This window comes from Castanea sativa, chromosome 10, assembly GCF_040712315.1.
Source record: "Castanea sativa cultivar Marrone di Chiusa Pesio chromosome 10, ASM4071231v1".
In the NCBI taxonomy this organism is placed as follows: Eukaryota; Viridiplantae; Streptophyta; class Magnoliopsida; order Fagales; family Fagaceae; genus Castanea; species Castanea sativa.
In genome coordinates this window covers 19,897,258-19,909,553 of record NC_134022.1, presented here as the reverse complement: position 1 = coordinate 19,909,553, position 12,296 = coordinate 19,897,258, and the positions used below count along the sequence as shown (strand labels likewise).

The 12,296-nt window shown below is 30.5% G+C and overlaps 1 protein-coding gene across 1 annotated transcript; it reads left to right on the top strand.

Moving 5' to 3' along the window:
* Positions 1–3,900: 3,900 nt before the first annotated feature.
* Positions 3,901–12,296, top strand: LOC142611779 (ent-copalyl diphosphate synthase 1). The gene is given in 16 exon segments (XM_075783915.1): positions 3,901–3,979; positions 4,868–4,954; positions 5,324–5,415; positions 5,590–5,893; positions 6,005–6,191; positions 6,362–6,576; positions 6,719–6,839; positions 6,940–7,052; positions 7,144–7,370; positions 7,920–8,035; positions 9,028–9,126; positions 9,227–9,466; positions 10,924–11,047; positions 11,258–11,452; positions 12,073–12,274; positions 12,277–12,296. Coding segments are annotated over 16 exon segments (2,421 nt in total).

Here is a 12,296-nt window from a genome sequence, read left to right as displayed (position 1 = left end):
GTATTCATTCAAACCATTAAAGTTTCCATTGATAAGATTATAGGAAGAAACTAAAAAGAAGCCATTTACTTTAGATTAGATATTTTGTTTATTGAGTGGTCTCTAACGGTCTAATCTATACACTTTTAATTATTATTATATCTTTAGAATCTATTTTTATTCTTCATTATATTTTATTTATTGAGACAATTGAAAATGGTATAACCCATTTGAAATGTTTTCAAGTTCTGTTGATTGGGGGAAAGGAAATTTACCATAGAGTCAACGTACACTATGAAATTTCTGATTTAGTGGAACACTAATTGAACGTTACGTTATCTTCTGGCCCATGTATAACAATCATTATATGTTATTATATTTGAGAAAAGAATTTTAATTATTTTACATATCATTAGAAAGAGAGGATTTGCGTATTTTTTGAATTAAGGGTGAGTTTGGTGTCCTAAGCCCAAGAAATGACTGGATTAGGGCCCCAAAAAGCCCAACACAATGAATTTGTCGAGAATGGGGTAAAAACTAGGCTTCAATTAATTGAGCAACGCGCACAGTGGATTAAGGATAGTAAGAAAGCAAAGAGAATTAAGTTGTGGGCAAAGAAAATCTCTCCTCAGCAAAGTCCAAGGAGAGTAGTTCTTGAATATAGTTTTTCAAACTTGGTTACAATTTTAGTTTTTTGTTGCTACAGTGTCTTCTTCTCCTATTTCTTAATCCCATTACCCCTGGAGGATCTCTTACATTATATAACCTATTTCCCCCGATCTTGGCCCTCCATTTGATGATCATGTAGGCCACTACTTGAGTGCTTGTCCCATCAGGCACATTCCCAAGTCTTCTATGAGTTGCGGCAATCAAGACAGTAATGTCCAAGGGTCTTCTCCACATAAATGCAGCCAAAGGGTTTGGTGGGGTGCAATTAATGTGGTAGTAGCTTCTATCCCTTCAGACATGACAAGCTTAACCCCCTCCCTGGAGTTCTTCCCTTATGGTGTGGCCTCCTCTAATGGTGTGCCACTAACAAAGGCTATAGCTCGCCTCCCTGGCCTCACTACTCGAGGAGATGGTCTCCTCGGAACTGCACTGGTCTCCTCGGCCGTGGGCATGACAAGTGGCAATGCTATTTTATTAGATTGTTGTACCCCACAAATATAATTAAGAATTTGATCTTCCTTGAGTGAATTGATATATATTTAATTATTTTCATTAATTTAAGCCTACAATAATTTATTATATTCTTGGTTGTGCGTTATTAGATTTGCTTTTATATTTTTATTAACTTTGTTTCAATTGTTATTAACAAAATCAAGTAGGAATACCATATTTCAAATACATCCTTAAAAAAACCATTAAAATTTATTTTACATAAGTAATTAGTTCTTCATCTATAAATGATTTATATGTGAAAATAAATGTATTTATCTTATGTTTAATTACAGAGCACAAATTTAGATTATTAGAATGTTACATATATATATATATGTGTGTGTGTGTGTGTATATATATACATGTTATTAAAAAGAGTTAGGAAACTAAAATTTAAAATTAATATAATTCAAAATATAGACATAAATTTTGATGTGAGGAATTTACTTAAACAATTACAGTGTACTTAAATGGAAGGTATTTACAACAAAAACAACAAGACAAAGATGAAAAGATAAGAACTAATCATGTTAATCTTTGTAATTAAGTTGTAACTGTTAAACTTTTTTTTTATTTTTTATAACTCGATAGTTATAATGGAGGAGGGGAATTAAAACCCTAGATGTCTTCATTGAACATAGGAGGTACTAATTAGTAGGGTTACAAGAATCTTAAGTCTTAACTACTAAGCTTGATTTCAAAAAATTGCATCATTACAAGAAAAAATGCTTATTACAACGAAAAAATCGTTACAATAACATCAAAGTCATTGCAATGGGTGATACAAGGTGTTATAATAAAATTTGGGGTAATAAGTTTGTGCAACAAAAAAATTTGTTGTAATAAACTCTAGATATTTTAATGACAATTTTAATGCAATGATATATATATATATATATATATATATATATATATATATATATATATATATATATGTGTGTGTGTGTGTGTGTGTGTGTGTGTGTGTGTGTCATTGTTTATAGCAATTGGCTATTACATCACAAATCTTATTGCAATAAACAATGATATATATATATATATATATATATATATATATATATATATATATATATTCGTTGTAATAAATAATTATTTTGTATTTGTGATTACAATAGGTCATAAAATAATTGATATCAAGTTATTACAATGATATCTTCGCTTCATGTTTGTTATTATAATAAATTGTAAAATAATTCATTTTAAATTATTGCAATGTATCCTTCTTCTTTTTTTGATCCATATTGCAATGTATCTTCATTGCAATAAAATATCACTTTGAAATTATCGTTGTAATAAATTGCAAAAATAATTGGTATTAAGTTATTACAATAATTTATTCATTTTTAGTTATTGCAATGAATTTTTGTAATATAATTATAAGTTATTGCAATTAATTATTATTAATGCAATAATTTACCATTATGAAGTTAGTATTGTAACGAATTTAATTAACTTGTAAACGGTGATATTGTAACACAAAACTTATTTTGGTGTAGTAGGTGTCATCTGTAATTTGTAATGACTGGTGCCAAACATGCATGTGCTATAGCCATGCATGGATGGCATGTGGCTATCCCCCTATAAGATGGGGTTTCTCCCATACATTTATTTTGTTTTTCTTAAGCTTCCATGTAATTTTCAAGTGGATAGAGTTCTATCTGTTTCACTTAAACAACAACAACAACAACAAAATGTAAGAAGGATACAATATGATAAAATACTTCTAAATAATATGGAACCGGATGGTTGGACCATTGATCAGATCTCTTTTCAGTTAAAATGAGATCCTTGTCCTTTCTTAAGAAAAATAAAAATCTGTTTTCATCCACTCAAGTCCTTCAACTATGTGCCTTTTTTCATTAAAAAATAATAATAATAATAATAATAATAATAAAATCTCAACCTATCAAGGAACCATTTCACTCTAAGAAGACCACTTCTTGCCTTAAAATTATTATATATAATATGTTTTGTATATTGCAAATGATAAAGGATATGAAGAGTACCATGACCACAACTTATAATCTTATGTTTCTCTTATAATTAGAATTGTTGAGTGTAGTTATACTTATTCTTAAATATGTGATAAAATGATAAGACATATTGAAATTGGAGAGGTAAAACTTGAGTTTTACACCATATCTTTACATAATGTAATCTCTAAATATAGAGTTTGTTGAATTTTGATCATTCTAATTACTACTTCATTGAAAGACAACTTCTTGTCTTGAATTTCTTACTTAAAAAAGCCACTTGACTAAAAACAATCTCTAAAAACGGATGCCTAACATTGTGTTAGCACTTAGTCATATATAGAAAACTTGTTGGAGTGAACTAATTGTTTTCTTATGGGACCAAATTTGAACTTCTTGAATGTAAGAAATAAGAAAGGAATCTGTAACTAATAATTAAGACGTTAACATGGTGTTGAGTATAAGAGAGGTGGTATATATGCCCGTCAATTAGGCCATTTCATCATATCATTTCAAAATTTAAGAATTAAAAATGGAATATGTAACACATCTAAGGGTAAAAATTAAAAATTGTACCTTAAAAAAAAAAATGAGAGAGAGAGAGAGAGAGAAGAGAAAAGAAAAGGACAGGACTGCCCTCAATTCGATAATTTTGGATGTTTTGATCCCATGCACCTATTAGCGGGAATCTCTTGGGAAGTCGATTCTGTCCGTTTGCTTCCCCCTCCAATTCTTTTAAATGCTTCCAGTTTCACTAACTTCCTCTCCACAGAAAAACAAAAACACCATGTCCTCTCAGTCAAATTTTCTCCCTCTTTCCCCTACACTTCCAAGCATTCTACCACTACCTTTCTTGTCCTTAAAGAGTAAGTACTACTTCTTTACCTTTTTCATCATCATCATCATATATTCTGATTATATTTATCTATATCTATGTATGTATATGTGTGTATATATATGTTTGTTTTCTCAAATTGATCATATATATATCAAACATTTGAATACGTATGGTGTATATATATATATATAAGGCAAGGTATACTAACCTTATTGACAAAGTTGGTTTCTAGAGTATTGATTTGTTATTTATGGTAAATTGATGATTACCCTGTTCCCTTTTTTTTTTAAAGAGATTCTGATCTAATCTTTCTCTATTACTGAGAAAGATATTGAATGGATCTTTAAAGTTTTGAGTTTTGTTTTATTAGTTGGCAGCAGATCGAATTAAACGGTGCCAAAAGTGTGTGTGGATAAAAAAGTTCTGTTTTTTTAATTATGATTTCGGTTTTTGGAAGACAAAACGCATTTGCAGTCAAACTGGTAATGAGAAAGATACTGCAGCTTTAGTTTCATCATTTGATTTCATTGCATAAGCATAGAATACGAGGAAACTGGGTTCTGCAGCTTGTTCTAGTTCATTATATTCATCAGTTTTGTACTTGGGTATAAAGAATAAAGATTCGTATATATTTCTCTTTAAATTATTGCTTTGTTCCTTTTGTTCTTGAAATTTTTCTCTCCCCCTCCTCCCCAAGAATGGTGGGGATCAACTTTTTCGATTCTATTTTAGAGAAATTTACCAAATTGGTTCTTAGTGGCAACATCGTATATATCACTACCAAGAGGGGCTACATTTTTTTTTTCTTTTATGCTTGTTAAAATATTTGCAATTTTTAAGTATATTTTACTAATTTTATTTATTAAAATAAGGAAACTAAGGACTTGATTGATTGCATCGCTATCCTATTTTGTAGGTGTCTGGTCATTCGGGGTTAAAGACAAACGAGTTAACTTTGATTTCCGCTTGGGATGCAATGCTATATCCAAGCCTCGAACGCAAGGTATATGCAATTATACAAAATATAATTATTAAACGTTTTAGAGACCCGCATGCAAACATATATAAGATACAAAAACATATATATATATATATATATATATATAGTTATTATTAACTTATTATGTATATCCAAAATGCGTATGTTCATGCATATTAGTGTACAGTGTACAAGTCCATTGGGCTCTAGCTAGGCCCATCAATAGTTCTGTTTGTCCATCGGCATAACATTTTGTATACATACTTGTACAACAATTATATGCTTGTTTATATAAAAGTAGCTTCTTCTATAATTTTATATTTTGAATATAATGATAGAATTACTCTCACTATTCTAACAAAATAAATCAATAATTATTGACTATATACGCAGAATACATAAATATTTTTCAAAATGGCATCTCGGTCGTAAAGTGGCATGAAATTGTGGAGGATGACATAAAGACGGAGAATGAAGCTCTTAAGGTGCTTGGAAAATAAAAATTCCTAACTTTAATATATATATATATATATACCCTGCGCCCGTTTAAGTATTGTTAATATGTTCCATAAGGGCATTTGAAATTATGATTTTTAATGTGATTTTACTTTATCTAATTAAAGGTTTCTGTTTCTCAAAAAAAATAAAAATAAATAAAGGTTTCTACACCAAATAACATAAAGGAACGTGTCAATTCCATCAAATCAATGTTGGACTCCATGGGAGATGGAGAAATAAGCATTTCAGCTTATGACACGGCATGGGTTGCTCTAGTTGAAGACATTCATGGAAGTGGTCTTCCTCAATTCCCATCCAGTCTTAAGTGGATTGCCAACAATCAGCTTCACGATGGTTCTTGGGGCGATAGTGAAATTTTTTTCGCTTATGATCGAATAATCAACACCTTAGCTTGTGTTATTGCACTAAAGTCATGGAATAGTCATCCTGAAAAGTACCAAAAAGGTATTAAAATTTAAAACTATAGTTTAGATTGTCCTCTCTTTTTTAATGCTTAATTGAATGTGCTTTAGGCTGGACAAATTTTTATTATTATTATTTTTGTCATTGTTATAGGAATTACATTCTTAAAAGAAAACATATGCAAGCTAGAGTATGAGAATGCTGAGCACATGCCAATAGGCTTTGAAGTTGCTTTCCCTTCACTTCTAGACATAGCTAGAAGTTTAAACATTGAAGTAGTACCTCATGATTTACCTGTCTTGCAAGAGATATATGCCAAGAGAAATATAAAGCTCTCAAGGTAACTTCAGCAATGATTATGTTTGCTACTTTCCACAATTACAAAAAAGATTATAGTTGAAAAAGATATACCTTATCTTATAAAATCTTTTCAAATTTTCTAGGTCCATTTGTTATTATGTTTTACATTGTGTGTAATGATTATAGTGTGTGTGTGTGTGGGGGGGATAGGATACCAAGGGACATCATGCACAAAGTGCCCACAACACTACTCCATAGCTTGGAGGGGATGCAAGGATTGGACTGGGAAAAGCTTCTTAAACTGCAGTCCCAAGATGGGTCATTCTTGTTCTCTCCATCATCCACTGCCTTTGCACTCATGCAAACTAAAGATGAAAATTGCCTCAGATATTTAAACAAAGCGATCCACAGGTTCAATGGGGGAGGTAAATTAATTATAAAAGTACATGCCTTTTTATCTATACCTTTACCCAAAACAAAACAAATTGTTACTTTCACTTTTTAAAAGCGTGCAGTACTGCATGCTTGTTTTCATTTCTGATTTTGCTAACTTCATTATGCTTTTAGTACCAAACGTGTATCCGGTAGACTTGTTTGAACATCTTTGGACTGTGGATCGGTTGCAACGCCTAGGAATTTCAAGATACTTTCAGCCAGAGATTAAGGAATGTATTAATTATGTTTCCAGGTATACATAATATGACCCAAAGCTATAGTAAAATTAGCTTAAGTAATATAACTTTTTTTTTTTTTTAAATCCCTTAATTAATGTGTATTTAAATTTTCAGATATTGGAATGACAAAGGAATTTGTTGGGCAAGAAATTCTGAGGTTCGTGATATTGATGACACTGCCATGGGATTCAGGTTACTAAGATTGTATGGTCATGAGGTATCAGCGGGTAAGTTTGTGACACACAGTCTCTCTTATTATTATTATTATTATTATAGTATACTATATATTTATTTTGGGTTTGGGTTTGGGTTTGGCAGATGTGTTTAAGCATTTTGAGAAAGGTGGTGAGTTCTTTTGCTTTGCCGGGCAGTCAACACAGGCTGTGACAGGAATGTATAACCTGTACAGAGCTTCACAGGTGCTCTTTCCAGGAGAGAAGGTCCTTGAGGATGCAAAGAAATTCTCATCAAACTTCTTAAGAGAAAAACAAGTTGCTAATGAGCTCTTTGACAAATGGATCATAATGAAAGACTTACCTGGTGAGGTATGGTATATATTTTGGTTAACAAAAGGGCTACATAGCTCCTCAATGACCAAAAGGCCGCTAGAGACAATAACATGGTTGCTCCACAAGGAGCCAAGAGTTAAAACTATCAAAAAAAAGTTTAAAAACCAAGAGGAGCTCATTATTATTATTATTATTATAGTAAGCTCTAATATATTGGTTGTCCCCCAAAATTTGGTCTAGTTTATTTTTTGTCCCCAAATTCATAAATTTACAGTTTCATCCTAAAAAATTTAAAAGATAATAATTGTCCCTTTAATGGTCTATTCCAAGTCAAAAAAAAAAATCCTTAATATATCATGACAACACTTTGTTTATAATGTATAAATCTCTTCAATCAACTATATTTTTATTCTATAAGATTTCTGGAGTGTCTCATGTACACGGAATAAAATAATCCTCTTAAAATACCACTTTATTATATTAAAAAATAAAATTGACACCTTTTAAATTTTTTATGAATCAGAAATAAAATTATGGCTTCTAAACTTAAAAGATGAAATAGGCTAATAATTATAACAATAACAGGTGGGTTACGCACTACAACTTCCATGGTATGCAAGCTTACCTCGTGTAGAGACGAGATTCTACATAGAGCAGTATGGTGGTGAAGATGATGTTTGGATTGGCAAGACCCTTTACAGGTTATTTCCATCTTTGTTCTCCATTCTGTTTCAACATTTTTCTTTCTTTCTTATTTTTAACTCTAGGCCTGCCTTAATGTTCTAGAGCAAAGGCTTGTAAAATCAGACATGGTCAATGATACGAAGATCCTTCGTAATTGCTTATATAATAAAAATTTATCAAATAATTAAACACCTTGTTTGATACTTTTTATAAGCATGCATTATATACATTTATACAGTTTAATCTAATTTTCACAATTTAAGATATCACGATCAATAGTATTAACTTATTTTTTACCCGCATGCATTATATACATTCACACAATCCAATCTAATTTTCACAATTTAAGATATCACAATCAATAGTACCGAAGTCCCTAGTCACGGTTAAATTTACAATTTTTTTAATAGCAAAATGACAAAATTGAATATATTTATTATATATTCTCCTTTACCAAAGTCACCCATCATAATCAACCTTACATTGTTTTAGTTGCAAAATAACAAGATGGAATATATTTATTATAGACTTTCCATTTAATGATACGTAATGCATAAGTACTATGTTAAAGAAGTGTAAATTGTGTAATATAATATACTTAAATCAATAATGCCCACATCTAGACAACGAGGAAACCACATGTACGGCTAATTGGCAAAATTATAGTTCTTAGTTGTCTTTATGTTTGTCTACATATTGGGGTACATGTAGGATGGTCACCTTTCAACAAGAGATAATTAACTCATTATTTAATTGGGTAATATTGCAAACACAAATAATTTAACAAAAATTTCATAAAATATAATATTGTGTCCTGTCATGTATTCAAAAATCTGAATTGAAATTTAAATCGCAGGTCTCATATATAACAAGACACATAAGATTTTATGGAAAAGAAAAATGTGTACAAAGACATTGCATTGAATTAAATTTTAATTTTTAATTCGTTCATAAAAAAAAAAGAATTAAATTTTAATTCTAATTCTAATCATTGCTAATTTTACCTTAGGATGTCGAAAGTCAACAATGAAACCTATTTGGAGGTAGCAAAACTAGACTACAACAATTGCCAAGCCTTGCATAGGATGGAATGGGACGGTATTCAACAGTAAGTAACATAAATTTCCCATTTGACCTAATTATTATTATTATTATTATTATTATTATGGTATTGAATTATCTAAAGTGGTCTTTGTCATGATTCACAGGTGGTACTCAGAATGTAATCTTGGAGAGTTTGGATTAAGCAGAAGAACCCTTCTCTTTGCTTATTTTCTAGCCTCATCCAGTATTTTCGAGCCAGAAAGGTCCATGGAAAGACTTGCATGGACTAAAACCACAGCCTTGATTGAAGCAATCACATATTATTTTGATGAAAAGGAAATGAGAAGAGACTTCCTACAAGAATTCAGAAATCACAGTAATACACGAGATTGCACAAACAGAAGGTAAATATAAATTTTGAAAGGCTCAATAGCTTTATAATAAAATAAGAAATACAATCAGCTGCTTAATTTGTTGTTTTCTTTGTTTTTTTCCATGATCACGAGACTATTATGGACGACATAAAATCCAAATGGTCTTTCATATATTGCTTAGATTAATTCTTTTGCTTCTTTTCTTCTTCTTTTTTTTTCTAATACGTACATTATTTATGATTTTAATTTCTCGATTATGGTAGCTAGCTAGGCCTTTATCATTCTCTTTAATTAGTTTGTTGTACGTTATATATATAAGCATTGTCTTTATGAACATCACTACACTTATCCATGTCCTTAATGGTATCATCATAGTTCTTTGTTCTTTATGTAAGAAAAGTTTATATATAATATATATAGTCACTTGGGTTACACAAGCAACAGAATAATTAGCTGGCTCAGTGCTAGCTAAAGCCGCCCCCAAAATGGGAGTTCTAAGAATTCAAATCCACTAATAGTAGAAATAATCCCACCACCAGGCACATGGCCAATTTATTGTACATATGTTGTGCCTCGTACCATGAGATTGAAGGAAAAAGAGGGTGAGTGTGTCTATCAAGGTTTAAATTTAAAAAATAAATATAAAGTAAAAAAGAAAACATGCACAGTAATTAAAAGGTTCAAAATGCATTTCTTAGTGCGTGCATATCTTTATGTGACTTTTAATTTGGTTCATCTTTTAAGATTTTCAATAAATTTTAGAATATTTTTAAGTGTTCCCTATGATGAATATTGTGACATGTTAATGCCTACAAGTAGTAAGATTTCCATAAAATTTCCATTATGTAGAAATACGGGAGCCCCTTGACCTTGATTAGTGGGTATCCAACATGTTTTTCCTAGGGTTAATAGATCTCTCTCTCTCTCTCTCTCTCTTTCTCTCTATATATATATATATATATATATATATATATATATTGGAGAGAGAAAGGGAACCAACCACACCAAAAGAACCAACCAGATTGGAATGCTATATCTCATCAAACATTTTGTTTAATGGGCATGCAAATGATTTATATATGTTTATTGTGATAAAAATGAAATATTTTAAGTTAATCTTGTATAGAGGATATTTTGGGAAAAAAATTTATTCCACGAATCTTATATTTCTGAAAATCTTCTCATGTTCCTTATCAAAGTAAACATTTTGCATAATCAGCATGCATTAACTTTCAAGTGAAATTAAAAAATTAAAGACTATCTTGCATATATATAACATGAAATTCTCATATTCTCAAAATACTTATAAAATTACTTACTAAATACTTACCAAACATAGACGATCATTAGATCTCAAGCTTTATATTCTCACATATTTGAATTAATGCATAAAGGTGTCTTGGATTCTTCAAAATAAATTCCCCTTTAAAATCATTGGATCGGAAGATATTCTTCATTTTTTTTTTTTTTTTTTTTTTTTTTTGCAGGGGGTCGAATACAAACGAGACATGTCAAGGACTTATCGAGACCTTACTTGATAACATAAACCATCTCTCATTGGAGGCTATTGTGACGCATGGTCAAGATATTAGCCGCCATTTACATCTAGCAGTGAGTAATTTGATGACCAATACACATTATTGATAGGCTGTGATAAATTTTTGTCCCATTCATATTGACAAGACTTCACCTATTTTAAGATATATATATATCTTCAATTTAATTAATTATTAAACTTAGTGTACGTTTAGATTGGTGAATAATCTTATATTTTATATATATATGGTGGTTTTTTTTTTTTTTTTTTTGTGATAAAAAAAGTGGGAAAAGTGGCTCCTGAAGTGGCATATTGAAGGTGATAGGCAGCAAGGAGAGGCAGAGCTATTGGTGCATATCATAAATCTCACCGCTGGCCGTTTGTTTTCGGAGGAATTAATGTCTCATCCTCAATATAAACCACTATCTGACCTCATTAACAAAATATATTGTCAACTTTGTTCTTACAAAAAGCGCAAGGTTAGTGATCTGAGAGTGAGACAACAATCACTCACACCTTGGACTATATACTTTGGAATATTTGATCATTTTGATGATGTGCTTTTTAATTATAATAGTATCGTGCATCAAAAAAGAAAAAAATAAATAATACTATCCCATATATCCATTTATTGTAAAAGGAATAGATCAGATTTTAACATGGGTCTGAATAATATATGCTCTCAACAAATTCATTTTTGAAAAAATTTTATTGGAAATTGAAATAACTCTCAAAACTTTTTCAATTCTCAATAAAATTTTTCCCAAAAATGGTATACTATTGTGTGCCCTTAGTGCACACATTAGTAAAATCCTTTTAACATATCATCAATAATTTAATTAGATATAAATAGTTTCATTCAATGTTTATTTACAAATTGATTATGGTAAAGTTTTTATAACATTAATTAATTTTACATGTTTGGTATTGCATATATATATATATATATGTGTGTGTGTGTGTTTATTAAAAAACAATGCGGCTTTTTAATTTATGTTTGTGGTAGACCCCATGAAGAAACCGATTGTACAATACAACTTCCATTGCATTGTTATAAACGTATTTCACCTTTCTGATAGTACAATTCTATATCTACCAGGTACACAATGTCAAGGGCCGCAACACTTCATGTTCTGACAACATCACTACCCCAGAAATAGAATCGGACATGCAAGAACTAGTGCAATTGGTACTGCAGAACTCCTCAAATGATATTGATTCTGATATCAAGCAAACGTTTCTCACAGTAGCCAACAGTTTATATTATGCAGCCTACTGTGATCATGAGACCATCAACTTCCATATTGCTCGAGTACTATTTGA